The following is an 18,880-nucleotide window of genomic DNA, read 5'->3' as shown; positions in this document are numbered from 1 at the left end:
GAACCGTCTAAATTAAAGGTACCATGATCTGAGAGCAAAAGGTCTTACGCAGCTGAAGTGACTTTGCAATTCTTTTTCAGCTCAATAAATCCTTACCTCACTTAAAAATATATTAATTATTAACACAGTTAAGTCATTCACCTGTGTTTCACGTGACAATCCAACTCTGTATTTTGGTTTTACCCATGCAACAAGCATAAAGTACTAAAGTTTCAAAACAGCGAAAGGAAGTAGCCTGTTGTGAAGACACAACTAAGAATTAGTAGTTGCTAATCACAGTAGTACTTTATTCTGTACAGGGTGACTACCTGCATCTATCTTACCAACTAACCAAAAATGGCCCAGTCTTCTCATCCACAGGAGTTTGATGGTTAGCTCCGTACCTGTTTGCCCATTACATCATTAAACACTAAAATAAAGCCCCTTGCAGTGTAGAGAGTTTGGAGCTCCCAGAAATGCAGAACTCAGGACTCTCCTGCTGCTATAAATGTGACCTCTGCTTCTGTAGAACATCCTTCACTATGTCCCGGGTAGGAGCACGGCGGCACAGGACTGCTTCACTGTCCACGTGCTGGAACAGGAAATGTTGGTGCAGGTCTGTGTGATAAAAATCTGCTCTCTAAAGGTATCTTCATATCAGAATGTGGCAGGACTCCCTAGCATGCAAGTGCAATCAGAGAGCACGCAGCACGTGAACTCACACTGGTTTATGGGTCACTGCTTTGTTTTAAGGATCCACAAGGGGCAATACCCAAAGGAACAATGCTGGCCATCCTGATTACAACCATTGCTTACATTGCTGTTGCAATATGTGCCGGTAAGTACAGAACCTCTGCTTCATGTCTTAATTTATACAGTTAAAGTTTGAAAGTGTGGTATGCAAATGATGATTAAACTCACAGCTTTGTCATACCTGTGGATTTATTATGTAGAGAGATTGTTTGATTTTACTGTATGTAAAGACAGTGGGGAAAAAAAGCAGCAATCAGCAGAAACCAAAGTCCCTGTTTGGCAGCTGGATTTTCATATCACTTCTATGGCTAATTTTGCATTTAATTCAGTGACAAAGACCACTAGCATATAGTATCCATAAACACAGTAAACATTAAAGGAACCACTGATCAATATACTGATATTTCATTCCTCATTCACATTGAAATTTCACATGGCTTCTACTTGTTCTCACTAGTCTTACTCATGAATAATAGGGTAACACACACATTTTGTATGCTACATGTCAAAGACAGAAATCAATTACCTGTCTTAAAGAAGATGCACTACGCGACTAGGTGCTCTACAATATTGGAATGTGAGGTAACAAAACAGACTCAGGAGTAAAAGGGAGACCTGTACTGAAGCCATGGGCTGTGTTGGAGGAATATGCAGTTAAATTCCTATTACAAGGGCACAATAAATCTCTGTTCAAGAAAAAGATTTTTCTTTTTCTATTTTAATAGTATGAGTGTTGTAAATGACACTCTTCCTTATGAGCAAATACTTCAATACTGCATGAAAGCCCTGCAGGGTACTCCCTTTTCTGGGAGATGAATCTCAAGTCTTCTTGACTTTTGTGGTTCCTGTACTTTATGCAAAAGGCAGAATACTCGATTCAAGCTGCAGCTCAGGTTATTGCATTATTGGGATCTAAATTTCCCCCCCAATTAAAGTGGAAGTAGTCATTCTTCACCTTCTATCATAAATCTGTTTCACTGTTCTGTTCTCACAAGCAACAGCTGTATTTCAACATCAGAGCTGTCTACTTTTCAGTGGAATACTTTTTATTTTCCTTTCTGTTTGCATATTGGTTTGCTAAATAGATGCTGGTTACTTTGGGATTCTCAATAACAATGCTTTTGATATATCTGAAGATACCATAAAAACTTACATTTTGGCCACTAAAGATTTTGAGATCAGCACTTTTCTTCCCATTTCTGGCAGACAAAAAAGACAGCATAAATACTAACAAAACCAAAAAGAATATAGGTAATTTCTCCTATTTTTTCTCACCATATCGGTATCAGTAGGGCTATGACAATTGGAACAGCTGAGGATCTGGGTCTCTAAAGCAATTTTGTGTCCTTTTTAAACAAAAAAAGTGCATGCCTAGACCTAAGACCCTCACTGACCTGTTTCTTTTGAATACTGGCACTTGTAAAAGTGGTCACAGGCAGACAATATACTTCTGAGTTAGTTCATTTACTGTTGATCTCTGTTTAGTTCTCTACTCTCAGAAATATGCTAGTCCTCTTTAGTCAAATGGCTGATTATTTTAAAAGTAACAGCAGTAAATATTTGGTTACAGACAACATGAGAAACTAAGCCACAATACAGGGAAGGAATCTCTGCCCAGCATGAACGGATGCTCTTTGGGATGAGACTAAGGCAGCAGTTGTACAAAATGTGCACAGACTAAGAGTCAAAGTGTGGCAAGAACATTCTTCTGATGTCATGAAGGAAGAAAACAATAATATATAATTGTTTCCACAGCCTCCTGTGTTGTACGAGATGCTACTGGGAACATCAACGACACAGTTGTACCTGGAATGAGCTGCAATGGATCATCTGCCTGCAGCCTAGGCTACGATTTTTCCAGATGTGCAAGTCAGCCATGTGATTATGGGCTGATGAATAATTTTCAGGTTTTAATGAGATGATATCTATAGTCATAAGCAATATATGAACACATTAAGTACAAACATGCAAAAACATTATTTGCTGACAACTAACTGCAACAGGATATCCACATTTACCTAAAAAAGAAAAAAGCTATAGGAATAATCAAAGAGAAGGGTCCCCTGCATCCCACATTACCTTCGTATTGCCCATCACTAGCCTTCTCAGCACTCTGGTAAGGTCTTTACCTCCTCTTTCAACAAGTACCATGCAGCAGTATATGCTGTAACATCTTCAGACTCAAAATCCAGACTTAACAGAGGCCTCAGGAACTCCTGTGAGCCAAGCAACTCATCTCATTGCTCTTTACACACAGATGTGATTTCACCTCAGGGGTGCTGTGGTCACTGTTAAGGGTTTGTGCCATGGTACAAAAAACAGAGTTCTGACTTCTTTAAAAAAAGTATACAAAAATAGTCAAGTGAAAAATCAAGTGAGAAGTTAACAGGGTCTTTCTGTCTGACTGTCTGCCATTTTTATTCTTTAAAATAAAGCTCAGGCGAAGCATCAAAGCGAAGTTCTTCTGCAGGCTGACAACCACAGCTCCCAGATGTCTGTTCAGCCCCAGTGCTTCATGGCCTGTGAGAGCAGCTCACCACCCACCTGCACTTGCTTTTCAACCAGCCATCTACAGCTTTTAAAGTCACTTGCTTTTTTCCCAGCTGGCTCTGCTAAATGACAGGGCTGGGTAACCAACTTAAAAGGGATATGCTGTCCCTGTCACAGACTCCTTTTCCTTCCTTTCTTGATCAGTTGCCATCCTCACTACCACCTCAGTTCAGCTGCCCAGACCCAGGGCAACCCTTTAAATCAGTGACCTCCCTACAGCCATAAACAGAGTTTCACTTCTTGCATTTATCTTTGCCAGACTGAAGTCAGAAAAAATATGTCTTCATCTGACAAATATCCGTAATTAACTGGCTTCTCTCCTGGAGTACTTCCTGCACACCAAAAAGCATCTGGCAAATCACATCTGTCCACTTCATCTTTTAGCTTCCTCGTCTGGTGCTTCTCAACAACCTTTTTGCTTCAGTGGCCACAGAGGCCAGCGCAGCCCCTCTGGGAGGGCTGAGAGAGGCCTGACAGTAACCATCATTTGCAGCACTGCTGTTACGTCAGCACAATCAGGCATGTTCTCTCTTTTTTAACCATATTAAATAATTAAGGAAAAAACCCGAACCAAAGGAAGCAGCTCCAACCACATTTTGGACTTTGGTGCTTTTTCCTGCTGTTTCCATTTTCCCTTCTTGCTACAAGCTGACTATTTACCCATTAAGTAGAGGCTGTTACAGCAACCAGTGAGTAAAGGGGGTGAGAAAATCTCACAGAGTATTCATCTGCCTCAATAGACAGCTGCATACTTGTATAAAAATTTGGCTACATCTCCATTGCTTTTTACTGAAATAGGAATCATAGTATTTCCCTGCTTCACAGTTGGTTTGTAGTATATTGAATTCAGAACTGCAAAAAGCAGAGACACAAAGAAACAGAATACTTAAATGGGTCTGTGATCAAAAAGTGCACCCAAATGCAAACCTAACTTTTCTTTTTTTCCCTAAAGGTGATGAGCATGGTGTCTGGCTTTGGTCCTCTCATCACAGCTGGCATCTTTTCTGCTACTCTGTCATCAGCTCTAGCATCTCTTGTCAGTGCACCAAAGGTGTTCCAGGTAAAACTAATCTATTTCCTTATACTGTTTTACATGAAAGACATAACATTTAGCCGATCTCTATGTGCCAAATGTGATATATATTTGAATAATACTGACACATGGGAGGAAGAGGCAGGGAAAACAGTATATAGAATGTTTTCTAACAGAAATGGGCAGGTCTTATCACCTTCATACATGGGTGATAATGTTCCTTTGGTCAGAGCTCGGCTTTCCTGCAGGAGCGGGGTATACACATGTGCTTATTATAGATAGTTTCAAGGCTACCTTCAGGAGCACTTCTATCCCCTTACAGAAAGCTACCCTGTAAGCACAGTAGTGCCAGGAATATGCAGGAGCCCTCAGGACCATAAGACTCAGGTGCTAGCAGGTGTGCTCAAACAAGTTGTCCAGAAGCTATCTGGGCAGCAGCAATGTGGGCAGAAAGGGAACAGATGGAATGGGACAGAATGATAAACTGTACAACTTACACCAAGCCACTGATTTGTGCTTCAGTTTCCTCCAATTTAGACTGTTTAGCTGTTCATTTAATCTTTTAAAGCACTGAATAAGTATCAAATGCCTTTGACTCTATTATATAATAATATAGTTACTATTATATATACAATATTGTAATATATAGTATATTATAATAATATTATAAGGTACATATACTATTTTATAATAATATAGTAGGATATTGGCTCGTCACCATATCTGAATGTCTCCGTGCCATAGAAGTAGATGTCCCTCAAGTACTAAGATAGATTTAATTTTTATTTAGCAAAGACAATGAATTTCTTCTGACGCAAGAAAGCACTGCTTAACAGCATTAAGTTCTGATTTGTCTACCAGGCTCTTTGCAAGGACAACATCTACAAAGGGCTCCACTTCTTTGCCAAAGGATATGGAAAAAACAACGAGCCCATCAGGGGATATGTTCTCACTTTCGTCATTGCTATGGCGTTCATTTTGATTGGTTTGTATATCATTACACAACTGCTATAATCTCATGTCTTGAAATTATATAAGCTGATATTTTAATACAATGGTTATCTATGTCTAGAAAAATTTCCAGTCAGATAAGCTCTGACATAAGCCCAAGCACACTCAAAGCCCTGCTAACAATTCCATTATTCTTAACAAAGGCGAAAAGAAGCCAACAGGGACTTTACTACCATCTCAGCGCCACCATAGCCTCATTTTCAAAGATGCAGAGTAGGTGCAATTCCTGTTCGCTCCCCTGCAAGAGGGCAGTACTTACAACTATATCAAATAATGCAAAGTCAACAACTTTGAAAAAGGTTTTCCAGTTTATATCGCACATACCCCTGAGGTAATTCTGAGATAAACAGGAAGCCTACTCTGACAAGCCTTCCCCACAACCAGCTCCAAAGCCATTTGCCAGCATTGGTGGTAGAAAATCCCAGCTACCCTATTAAGGAGTGTGGGGATTTTTAAATTTGTTTTTCCAAGATTTGAAATTCAAACTGTGTGACACTAAGAAAATGGCAAGTTTAGTAGAGAGAATTCAGATTGCCATTTAAAAAATGAAACAATAAGTTTTAACAATAAGTTTTTTGTGAAACACATCTGTCCTCTCAATTATGCATTTAAAATTCTGAAATTTACACCAGATCTACATCACTAAGAGACAGTTTGTAGAATCAGAGTATCAAGTATAACCTTGCAGAGTACATAATATTATTGAAACCAGCATCAGCAGACACTACTTAATATGAATGAAAGTATATCAAGGTGGCCTTTAATTAGTACCACAGGAAAATACCCAACCTCCCCCTGGATGGCAAATTCAGACAGTGTCCAGATTTAATGCATCATCATGAAAAAGCTATCCAACAATCTAGGAAACTGGCATCATACTTGTGTGTATGTCTTGCAGCTGAACTGAATACCATTGCTCCCATCATCTCCAATTTCTTCCTGGCTTCATACGCTTTGATTAATTTCTCCTGCTTTCACGCCTCATACGCGAAATCTCCAGGTGAGTCTGCATTTGCCAATGATTTAAGTGTGGGCTTCCTAGCCTGATCGCTGCAAGTTTTTAACTGTATGTCAGAGAAAGCTGCAGTACCTGTAAAATATTGAAGCTGTGTGATCTGAGGTTTTACTGCTCTCATTTAATATGATGACATTTTATTTATCTCCACAAGGTAAAAATAATGGGTCTAGTCCTTACATTCCCTGCAGCTGTAGGGAATGTAAAAGACTTTGGTGAATCCCACTGGAGCAGAAAAGCTCCTCCTCAAGGTCTTGTTTTCCCCTCACTATCACACAACATGGGTAGATAAAAACCTGTGCCAACTTTAGCCACATAAAGCAAGCAAGATACAGTGGGGAGCCGCTATGCCCTTTTCCTCCAAATCTACGGTGAAATTTACAGGAAAGTTCATGAGAAAAATAATTACGCTAGAAGAGATGCTGCCTGGAAGGGAACATGTAGAACAAGAACAGGTCCAACAAACAGCATCAGGACAGCTCCGCAGTGGCTAGTAGCAGAACTGTAGGGTGAAGTGCAATGAGGTCCTGCTCGAGGGTAACTCGAGAGCCCCTCTCTACCTTTGTGCAGCAAAGGAACATCCTGGCTTTCAGGCTTGTGCATTGCCACAGCAGAATATTTCTCATCATCTTCATGAATGAAGGGGTGACACCTTAAAGACTAAAGTCAATCAGCTGAGCAACACTGTTTTTGGCATGCAGGGAAGACAATTTCCTGCCCCTGTGAATCAATTATTCAATTCAAGGAGCGAGGAATACATTTTTGATTTCCAGTGTGAAGAAACCGCAGTAGTGACATAAATGCCTACATCAACCTCCTTCCTATAGATCTGCATGGTGCCATTTGTTCAGAGGGCAGAAAAGATGAGCACTTCTGCTAATTACCTGCACGGCTGAATAAATGCAGATCTGCTCTACACGGCCTTGGAGCTGAGTAAAAATTACTTCTATAGACTTTATGTGTGTGCATCTGACTCTACTCTGCCACTACTTAACATTTCAGACAAAACTGCAGCCATTTTTCTTTTCTCATTTCCTCCCATTAATTTCTGTCAATTCACTAGAACAATTGCAAGGCTGCAAGACAGCAAATTTCTTCACAGCAGGACCTTCCCATTCCCGCATTACAAAGATGATCCAAGATAGGGTTGCTCAGCCTCTCCTTATATCTTCCATGTTTTTTCCCCTCTCCAAAGAGTCTGCTCTGTAGAACATCTGGCAGAGACCCGTAAACCATGGGGGCTCACTTCTTGCCTCATCATTTTAATTGCTAGCAGGGGCTGGATTCAGTACTGCAGCTGAAGAGCAGTAGGAATAATATCTTTTAAAGTAAATTGCAAATGATTTTATTTTTCTGCAGCGAGGCCAGGCAATTTCCAAGTTCAAGACAGGTGCACTTACAGTATTGGAATAAACTCTCCTCTCAGCAAGTGTTTAGCTTCCATTAATAAGTTCTATGTATATGCATCAAAAGGACGCAGTAACCAATTACCTGGAGTTACAGGAAAAAATCTATTTTCAGTTCTGAACCAGTGAGCTTTAATTTGGCAAAAATAAACAGAATGGCTACTCAAAGCCAGGCTGGACAAAGCAGTAGGAAAGGGTCTGTAGTAAAAGGCTTGTAAGACCCAGTACTCTATATGTATAGAAATCTGCATCTGCCAACACCTGAAAAGATCTGTTGATATTCATGATGCCTGAGAATTTGCACATATCACTCCTGCCCCTGCTGACAGAGCCTGCAACAAATTGCACATGGGTTTCTATGCGCAAAGTCAGTGGCTCACCATTTGATGAATATATTTTATGCTCTTCCAATTTCCCTGATTCTCTTTAAACAGGTTGGAGACCTGCATTCAGATATTACAACATGTGGGTGTCACTTTTTGGAGCCCTGTTGTGCTGTGGTGTCATGTTTGTCATCAACTGGTGGGCAGCTCTCATCACTTATGCCATTGAGCTCTTTCTATATATTTACGTAACATATAAGAAACCAGGTAAGGCCACAAAACATTTTTATTTTGTGTATATGTTACGCAGCCAGAATGGATTTTACAAGAATTAATTCTGCTTACAGATTTAGACATTACTTTTTCTCCAATACCTTTTTTTTAGAGGGAATTCTGGAGCATCCCATTAAATCCCACTTTATATAATATAGATTAAGATGATAGTCTGGTGAATTTTTCCTGTTTAACAAGCACTACAGGTATGGTTCAGGGCTTTGTGTAAACATTCTAGCACAATAATTTATTCCCATATCTTTACTACATTTGGGCTTTTACTTGACTATCACTTAATTTTTTTCCAACTACACACAAAACCTTACCTGAATTTTGCTGTGCTCATAGCTGATTTGTCTGGGGTCCTCACTCAAAATGTAAACCTGCTGCCCATTATCCAACAAAAACATAAGCAGAATTACTCATCATCTGATCATCCTCCAGCACCTCCCTACAATTCCTCAGTAAATCAAGAAAGATGGGCACACCTTACTGCTGCAAAAAAACTGTTTAGTGGTTCAGCAAATCACAGGAGCTGTCCTTGGAAACCTGTGTGCTAATACAATGCAGCACCAGTATGAGACCTCACAGCGTGGTTATTCATATCCAGGACAAAACTAATCCAGGTCCAGATTTCAGTGATAACCATCTGAATTACTTCTTCAGTATAAACAAATTATACAAATAAAAGAGGCAAGTTTCCCAGCAGAAGATGTGCTTTCATTGCAGCTAGCTTGGGTCTAAGCCTGTATTATTCTTTTCTGTGTATATTGCTGCACTCTAGCGTGTCCTCCCTATCTGAGATCTCACACCCACTTGGGATGGTCTGTGGTTCTCTTCCTGTAAGTATAATCAGCTGTAGGAGAATGCACCTGTCAAAAGACAGTTGTCAAAAGCATTTGAGGATTTCTACCCTTTCCTAGTATATTCCCAGTGTCCTTACTACAAAGTAGCAGCTTAAGCTTGGTTAAATTCACTGAAGACACTATACAAAAGCTATCCATCTCCTGCTCTCTAAGAGAGTGACTTTTGTTCAGCACTTATTTACCAGGAGCTGAAGGGTTCAGAAAAGACTAATAGTCCTTAGAAAAGAAGGCCTCTACACAAACCTCCACTCAGTTGCACTAAGTATTATCTTTGTATCTTGGCATAATGGGACTTGATCTGCATTCATGTAGATCTCAAAGTGTGAAAAGCTGTTTCTTATCTGTCTCCATCCATCAAACAGCTGCACAATAATGAGAAAAAATGTATATGCCAAAAATTGGTTTTGGAGAACAATTTTGGAGCTATATAGTAGCACACAGCTAACTGGAGCTGGCAGTGTTCCTTCCTAATGGTTTAATTTGAACTTCCTGAAATTCCACACCAAATACAGGACTCAGGACTATTTTATACATGGGAGAATGATGCAAAGTTAATGGAACAGAACAAAAAAAGAGTTTTTACCAGAGGAAGAACATTCCCTACAATTTTTATATAAAGAATGAGACTATTTGTTTGCACGTTTGTTTTTGCATTACACAAGCAAACCCTATTCTATCATGAAGCATAAAGAATGATAGCTCTGTATCCGTGAAGCATGAGAGGTTATACCCTGCTTTGGCTCATAGGTAACATGATTGCTGACCTTTGCAAGAGAACACAGGGAAAAGCCCATGGTTTAATACGCATTATTTATCTTCATTATATGCAGACGTAAACTGGGGCTCTTCTACACAGGCTCTTTACTATGTTAATGCCTTAGACAGCGCTCTGGCACTAACTACAGTGGAAGACCATGTGAAAAACTTCAGGTAAGATTTCTAGTGAACAGTACAATGGCTTATTTTGAATAAGTATATTGCCCAATTAAACACAACTTATTTTTTTCTCCTAACAGACCCCAGTGCATAGCATTAACAGGAGCTCCTATGATCAGGCCTGCTCTGCTAGACATCACACATACTTTCACAAAGAACAACGGGCTGTGCATCTGCTGTGAAGTGTACATGGTAAGGCCAACTCATATAAATCTGGAAATTCAGCATCAGTGGGTGCTGCAGGTCTCCATTACACATTCCACTCACTCAGGACACAATGTTCCCATTGGTGCTGCCAGACACCTATACAGACCGTGAAAGAGATTCACACTGAGAATTAATTTTGTCATAAGTCTTGACAAGAAAGCTATCGGCTAATACAGAGCCTGCTGGTAAATGCCTCATTGAGATGCATTTCAGAGTTCCTGATGGACAGACCTAAAAATGGTTTGAAAAAATAAAGCATTACAAGGAAAGATTTTTTTTTTTTTTAAATGGACACGGGAAGGCTTAAAAAAAAAAAAGAAGAAGAAAAAACTTGAAGGATTATAGTGCAAGAGTCAAATTACCTAGGCCCCATTTTCAGCTTTGTCACTGATTTGCAGTGTTGGGGTTTGGCAAGTAATTCGTCTCTCTTTGCAGTGGTTTCTCCAAAACTGTAACAATGCTAATTTTGAGGATAAACATGCTCTTCTGAGATCTAAAGAAAGGAGTAAAGTATATTTCCAGTTATAAATACACAGGAAATGATATATCTTAAAGGATGAAGATCTAGTCTCTTATTAGGACAGAACAATAATAGATGGGTTTGTAGTGCAGAGGAGAAAATATATTTTAAACATTACAACGACCTTTTAATTCTGAGAGGAAAAAAAAACAGCTCATGGCACCAAGTGGGGCTTCAGTATCTAACTAATAGAGTCAGTCCAGGGAAGATAATGTATTCCTCTACAGGAGAGTAGGAATAATTCATTTAATGCTGCTACATTGCAAAAAAGGAGAACAGAAAATCTACGTGTGATTCTTCCCAAATCAAATGAATCTATAAAGAGTGAACGGTCCTAATTCTTCTCTACTGTAATATTTGTTAGCTTTCCCACTGTATTCAGTAAACGTACAATCAATCCCAACAAGATCCTGAGACCATGCAGCTTCCTAAAGTTGAGTTTCAGAAAGTTTTCTGCATTCTTAGGCATGTTTCTCTAATATTAGTACTTTCTACAGAAAACTGAGATTTCATTCCTGTCTGGAAAAAAAATGAGTTATTTTCCTAGTGTAAGCATTTTCATTGTTTTTTTAAATTACTATATCTTCATCACCTAAATTTAATTCATCAAGCTAAATTTAATTTGACACAATGAACATTTGGGATTTGCAAAATTGTGGTAAAAAGTGGATGATAAAATTCCTAGGGACCATACTGAAGAGCAAGCCTACAATATCTTTCATAACAAATACAGCAAGACTATTTAGCCATAAATGTAACGTCCAACATATTTTGCCTCAAAAACTGACACGCTGCTAGATATGCATAAAGTTTTGAGACACCATGCCACATAGATCATCTTCCATTCCTGTTTCACAAAGCAAGAAACTTTCCAGGAACATGGTGATCAATATGTAGTTCAGAGATAGGTAAAATAAATATGGCAACTGAATATAAAGATGATTTAAAAGTTATTTGTCTCTGAGGTTGTGGCAGCATGTTGGCTTGAACAGTCTGAATTTCTAGTAAAAAGGGCTATTCTGCTTTTACTCCCTGCCTTCACATAAAATATTTTTGCAAGGTTAGTCTTCATTCAGCCTGCAAATTCACTGGACTCCTTGTACAATTGCACAAACATTAACACTGATATAAAGGAGGAGTAGGGAAGGACACAGATAGGCTGTCATCTGATAGGAAGGTGTGACTGTCTCCTTGGCCAGCAGAAACATATTGTGCAAGCCAGTTGTGAAAGTATCCTCAGGTAGTTCTTAGAGAGACTCCTTTCCTTACCCTCAAGGGAACTTCAATCCTATTGTTCAACTCATTATTCCCAGCTCTTCACACAACTCTTCCAACAGACAAGATCAAGATCTTCTTAAATTACGCCCACTAAATCCAAACAAACTTCAGTACATTTATGATCACCAAAGAATGTAGCATGATCTCATTAAAGGAAGGGAAGATCGCATACACTCTCCCGTCCTTTCTCTTGTCCTTCCCAAATACCCATAAGGAATTCAGAACCATACATGAGGGACAACACCTAAGCAAGCGTTAACCCAGCCTACTTTCGATCAGGTCAAAACTCACTTTTTAATACATATAATTCTAATTAAAAAGCTACAGACAAAAACATGATGTATGAAATCTGATAAGTCATTTCACAGCTTCTTTCTCAATGCTGTTTTCTGGATTTTAGGTGGAACTAGCTGGAAAGTTCGAAGGCCTCACCTACTTTTCTAGCAGTCAATGCCAATCCACTGAAAGTAAATGTATTGCAGTTATTTCTACATCTATATAAACATATAGTACATCCCATTTTCTTCCAGGAAGGCAAAACAAGAAGTTTCCATAAGGCTGAAAAGTTTTGAAAGAAGGACACTTTGGTTTTACATTTAGAAATTTATTTTTAATTAAGTGATCCTTCCCATACACTTCATTTTGGAGATAATTTCTTTCAGTTTGGGTTTTACATTGTTCTTGAATTGGAAATAATTTTTGAGCTTACAGTATTTGCTATGGACAAAAAGAAAAAAAAAGCTAAATCTCCCTCAGGTCTATTTTCACCAGATTCCCAGCTCAGCAGAGAAAGCTACCACATACTAACTTACTTCAAATGTTGAAGATTTAAATATGAATTTTGAAACACAATCTCCTGAGGATAAGCTTACCAAGCCTTCCTAGTTTCCTATTTTAGGAAACTTGTATCAGTTTCTCTAGTTATCTGTTCCATTGGAACCAAAATTGCAACTTGCTAGCAAAATCCTCAAAAACATTAGAAATTTTTAAAAGCACAAAGGAACCAGTTCTTCACAAAATCAAAATCTGCAGCAAACTAAAGTTCAAAACTATCTGTTTTTAACAAATGAAACTGGTACCATTTCCCAAGTTCAGCACACAGAAGTACTCACTGGATTCCCAGGACTTCCAAGCCAGCTCCATCCTTCTGGTGCATCTAATTACTGCTTCTGTCTCTGATGTTGCTGGACACGCTCCCACAGTTTACAGTTCTGCTTTTCTGTTCTGCCTTAGAAAGTGAAGACTACCTGTCAGCCCAATAACACTAAAACCAGTATCTGAGACTCTTGAGTGTCCCTCTCAGAGTTTCATCTTCACTTCAGGAGATCTGGACTACTGATTCAGCTTCCTAGAGACAACATGAAAGGGAATAAACAAAGCTAAGCAAACCTTAAACTCAAGCTAAAGGGCACGGATTTTTTAAAATAAATTGAATTCCAGATACATGCTTCCCAAATTTACCTCAATCTCTAAAAGCCATCCTTGCAGACTTGATGTCTTCCCCGGGCCTAATCTTCTGGGGACCCACTGCCAGCCCATTCTCTGCTGCTGAGTCACTGTATCGTGTCTTGTGACTTAATACGCACATGGATTTTGTCTCATTACATTACCAGATGACCACTGGAAAAACCTGGTGACAAAGGCATTTGCATCATTAATTGTATGGCAACAACTCATTTCTCTTACCGTTAGTATATAGGAGCTTAACCATGTATATTTAGATCTGCTGAGACTTGTTTACATAGTCAAGTCAGGGAGGAACTTTATTCACTCCAAGATGCTTCATCATACCTTAGATATTTTTCTAAGATGTTACAATCTATAGTAGTCCTTCTTTCTGTCAGAATCACTATATTTAAGTAGCATTAACAGCCTCAGCCCTCTTGAACAGAATGTGAATTATGTTAGCAGCACAGTTCTTTTCAAAGGGCTGCATCTCTGTGGACCTTTTTTGTAAGTGTATTTTTCTCACTCTCTCCAGTTGCTCCCACAACAGACTAGGTCACTCCTTCAAAATCACTGTGTGATGCATAATACAAAGCCTTCTTGATAATATTTTATTGTATCATGCAGGGACCACGCAAGCTGTGTGTTAAGGAGATGAACAGTGGCATGGCAAAAAAGCAAGCCTGGCTCACAAAGAACAAAAGAAAAGCCTTTTATGCGGCAGTGGCAGCTGACAGCTTCAGAGATGGAGTCAAAAGTCTGCTTCAAGTAAGTTTTTTGTTTACAGAACACATAGGAGAGTGTTACATCAAAGCATCCCTTTATGTAAAGCATTACTGTTGGCTTGTTAAGAAGTCTTATGTGTAGATGGATAATGTTATAAACGGAAAGGGTATTCTGGGGGTACATGTATTAATATTACAGGTTATTTCATAAAGAGATCTAGTTCTGGGCTATGGAATTATGAGACAAGGCAGACTTATTCTCTCATTTATGAACAAGACACTATTATATAAAAAAGAGAGGCACCTACAGGGCAATATATGAATGTCTATGCAGCCAATACTTGATACACTTCAAATCAATTCTATTGTTTGGTACTATGCAGCATATTAAATATCTGAGAATATTTTTACATTCATTGAAAACTGAAAATGTGTCATATACATTTTCTGCAGAGAGAAGGCCATCTAAATAAAAAAAGTCTGCAATATTTTTCTATTACTCGAAGAATACAGCAGATCATTTCCAACAGTCCATTTAAAATGGCCTTAATGAAAGCACAGAGACACTGTTTTCATATTTCCCATCTCCCTCTCTCTCTCACATATATGAATATTTAAACACACAGGTACTGAGGCAAAACACAGAGAAAATTTCCATCCTTTGCACAAAATACAGTGCCAAAAAGACAGCAGTGCAAAGCAAGACAGCAGGGAATTGACTAAAATACTCTCGGTAACAGTCACCCACTGGCAGCCTACCAGTGCTCTTTGTCCATTTGCTGAACGGACAGTACAACTGAGCAAGATGAAATATTATTAATAAAGATCCCTTTGTTGTATCAAAGCCTCACAAGGACACCTCATCTTGGGTTTATACAGTGTCTCAGTAGGGGGTCCTTCTGACGTTTTTGAGAACTGTTAGAGTCTGACGATCTCTTCCTTTCTATTACTACTTAAACACTGTTGCCAAAATCAAGTACTGGACCACAAACAATTGTCTTCCAGCAAACAGAAGGATAACCATATCACCATTATTGTAACCAAAGGACATCTGCATTGCTTTGCCAACCAACTATTAATTTCAATGTAAACCGTGCAGATGTATCAGTGCTACTCAAAAAAACCCACCTAGGTTTCAACAGTTTTTATGTATTTTCTTTTTGCTAGAGGTAAAAACTGGCAAATGTAACAGCTTGACAAGCTGGTGTATTTGTGGGTCTCCTCCTGAAGGTTCCCAAGACATCGAGTACTTAGATTTCTATAAAAATTAGGCTAGCTGAATCTAGATCTGAGAACCCTTACTTGTTCAGGCTTTTAGCATCCAGGCTCAGTTTTGCAGGCAATCTAATATCTTGACAGATCATTTTTTCTTTCCATTTATAAACTGTAATTTTATCTATAAAGCATGCTCAGCTAATTTTGGGTGATCTTTTGGAAAGAATACAGCAAACAGAATAGCAACAGTTTGTAAGTTCAAGGCAAAAAAAATATTCTTAATAGGACATGCCTTCTCTGCATACCCGAGGTGTTTTAAGAGACTTCAGACCCAGTTCATCTATTGAGTATTCCAAATCTGACAAAAGCTTTATGCTATTACGTTAGAATGAGCATACAAACAGTGCTTGATCTCTCTTGATTCCAATTTATTGAACCGTTTTAATGAGAGCATGTCAGAAGAAATGCAAATGAATGCTAATTTAGCAAAACTACTTTTCTGTCATCTAAAATCATTTATAGCTGGAATGATTTAGAGCTAGTCTTTCTCCTTTCTGCATGGGTATGAGCATGAAGGACACTAATGAAAAGCAATCTTGTTGTAAGTGTCTCCAGAACACTACTTCAGTTATCTTCTGCCTTTACTTTTCATTCACAGTAAAAGCATGTGTGTGTACTTTCTCAAGCAGTGTTTTAATATTGTTAGGCCTCAGGCTTGGGTAGAATGAAACCAAATACCTTGGTGATTGGATTTAAGAAGGACTGGAGAAGTGCCACAGCCACGCAAGTTGAAAACTATGTGGGCGTCATACAGTAAGTCACAGTTCAGCATCGCCTTTTTTACTCCTCTTAGATTAGATTAATACAGCATTTCCATGCAGAATCTGACATGTAGAAACAATGTAAGAAAACACCTGCAGATCTGGGTTCACACATGCTAGCTCTGTAACAGAAGTTTCTGCCCATTAAAAAAGGCTCCTTGGCTTCACACACCTCGTAAGATCTGCTTAGCAAACATCTGGCACTATCAGAGCTGATGGGTCTTGACAGTGGCACATAAAGAAGCTGCACTACTGCCAGCAGTGCTTTTGCAGAACTGTATTTTCCCATTTTTAGTGGACAGGAGCTCAGAGAAAAACAACTCTAATGTACATACTTAGGGAATAAGAGAACATCATGGAATTCTTCTTTTAAGCCTAAGAGACAGAAGAAGAGCCTTGCTTCAAATCTCATGTGTGCCTACGGCTCAGCAGCTCTGTGGGTTGGGATTTAGCCAAAAAACAGTCATTTAGAAACAGGCTTTTCAGATTCTTGCTCAATTCACTTCTAAAACTGAAGCAAGTAAAAGAACAACAAAACCCACCCTAGCTTTGTTATTTCCTCAGGGAAGGGAGAAAAAAATTACTCAAGGCAACTTAGTTCCTAAAAAGTGTTGTCAGATAGGCCCATTTCAGGAATACCCTATCTGTTCCCATGCCCAGTGAGACCCCCTTTTTTTAAAAAAAAATGAGGTAAGAAAATTGATAGTTCTTTACTTAATCTTGGGAAATTCCTTATGCAATTTTACCTAGAGCAGCCTAGTACATGGCAGTAACGCCTCCCTGTGAGCATTAACACTTTTACTGATCTGTTTGAAGTAGCTTTCCTCACTGACATGCATGATATGAAAGGATATTTATTCTTCTTTTTCCTTCTTTTCAGTGATGCCTTTGATTTTGAGCTTGGCATGATTATTGTCAGAATTAGCCAAGGATTTGACATATCTCAGGTCCTCCAGGTTCAAGGTATGTGGTGACTCAATAGCTGAATATCCTGAATATCTATGCTCGTTACATACTCAGCACGAGAAGGAATCTGACCGATACTCTCAGAGTCGCCATCTGATTTCTGGAATAGTTCCTACACCATAACTCCTACAGTTCCCCCTTGCTTCTTCAGTTTCAATCCAGCCTGAAATCCTTGCTGAAGCAGTAGCAGGGACAGAAGGAGGCCAACCCTCACACATTAGGGGTTCTCTGCACACCAGAGAACTCACCTCCCAAAGCACTTGCAGCACAGGCACAGACTAAAGCAGTAAAATCCTGCTGTGCCACCGCAACCAGTCATTCTGCGGCATATTTCCTTCCTGCTCTTGGCACGTCTTCCTCCCTCTGCCTACCTGAGGTCTCTAGGACTGGCAGGAACCAGGAAGCTGCACTTTCGGTACCACTTCTGTGGAACACCAGGGCCTAGAAAGTTCCCATCCGTGCAAAAGTCTGTAACCCACAGGAGACATCAGTTCTCTTTTTCATTTTTTGGTTGATTCTTCCTTAAGTTAGTGGTGCATATCTCTGGGGGAAAGGGAAAACCTGCCACCATACCACAGCTGTTCAGGGAGACATGATATCTGGGTGGAAAAGGCAGAGAGATGGAGCATGCAGGCAGCTGCACATAAATGAAGGGCTTCCAAGAGCCACATACAGTGGTGGCCTTCGTTCTCCCTTTTAACCTTTAGGGCAGAGAGGTCTTTCTGGTTCCTCAGGTACCCTGAGGGAGGGGGGAATGACTCCATATAAAATCTATAGGATTCTCTAGGTTTTCAGTGCAATAATTTCCCTACTTCTCGTAAGTTTGTTCACTTGAGCAGACAGATACAGTCTAAACCTGGACATTACTCCTAGTGTCCCTTTTCCTCCCCCACCAGATAAATGCTTTGTGTTATAAATGAATTAGATAAAATCTATACACAAGGAACAGGGGCAGGCATAAAGAGAACGGCGACGCTCTGCTGCCGCCTGCTGTAGATCTGCCTCCAGCTTCCCCCGTTTCCCAGAGAGGCACAGACAGTGCTCAGGGCTGCTGAGAACACCCAGAAAGGATATAAATACCTTAGCTAATTAAAACCAAAATTAACTCCCCATTAAAGAGGACAGATTCTAGGATGAGACAACCATCAAAAGCAAATCACCTCTCCGAATTAAAAGGCGACAGAGGCTCCTTTAAGAAACAAGGGTAGATGAATATTCACCCAGCAGACTCTCTGGCAGCTTGATGTTCATGGAGACCCACAGGGCAAATCTATGGGGACATAAGAAAAACTTCTAAACTAATCCTGCTTTTTTGATCCCCCTTGTCGATACCTCAAGGAGATCTGCCTGTGTCTTTGCTTGCTGTAAGTAGGAAACTGACTGCTCAGAAGACACAGACATTAGAACACAGTGAAAGTACAGCAAATATCAACTTTGCATCCTTACAAACTAACAAATGTTCTCCAAGTGTTAAGACACGAGGGCACGAGGAATCACAAAGAATTAAGAGCACAAGGGGAAAAAAAACCCCAAACAAAAACCAAAACACAAATGTCA

General features: G+C 39.5%; 1 protein-coding gene across 2 annotated transcripts in view; it reads left to right on the top strand.

Moving 5' to 3' along the window:
• SLC12A1 (solute carrier family 12 (sodium/potassium/chloride transporter), member 1) overlaps positions 1-18,880 on the top strand; it is a 45,966-nt gene that overhangs the window by 15,006 nt on the left and 12,080 nt on the right. For both annotated transcript variants that reach the window (XM_010082752.1, XM_010082751.1), the window contains exons 9-19: positions 733-817; positions 2,488-2,639; positions 4,235-4,342; positions 5,177-5,300; positions 6,225-6,326; positions 8,182-8,337; positions 10,040-10,139; positions 10,226-10,337; positions 14,224-14,364; positions 16,243-16,349; positions 17,238-17,320. In XM_010082752.1, coding sequence (XP_010081054.1) covers positions 733-817; positions 2,488-2,639; positions 4,235-4,342; positions 5,177-5,300; positions 6,225-6,326; positions 8,182-8,337; positions 10,040-10,139; positions 10,226-10,337; positions 14,224-14,364; positions 16,243-16,349; positions 17,238-17,320 — 1,270 coding nt within the window. The remainder of the gene's footprint in view (positions 1-732; positions 818-2,487; positions 2,640-4,234; positions 4,343-5,176; positions 5,301-6,224; positions 6,327-8,181; positions 8,338-10,039; positions 10,140-10,225; positions 10,338-14,223; positions 14,365-16,242; positions 16,350-17,237; positions 17,321-18,880) is intronic.

Source organism: Pterocles gutturalis, unplaced genomic scaffold, assembly GCF_000699245.1.
Source record: "Pterocles gutturalis isolate BGI_N339 unplaced genomic scaffold, ASM69924v1 scaffold2755, whole genome shotgun sequence".
Lineage (NCBI taxonomy): Eukaryota > Metazoa > Chordata > Aves > Pterocliformes > Pteroclidae > Pterocles > Pterocles gutturalis.
Note: the sequence above shows the minus strand (reverse complement) of the source record. Positions and strands in the feature narration are given on the sequence as shown.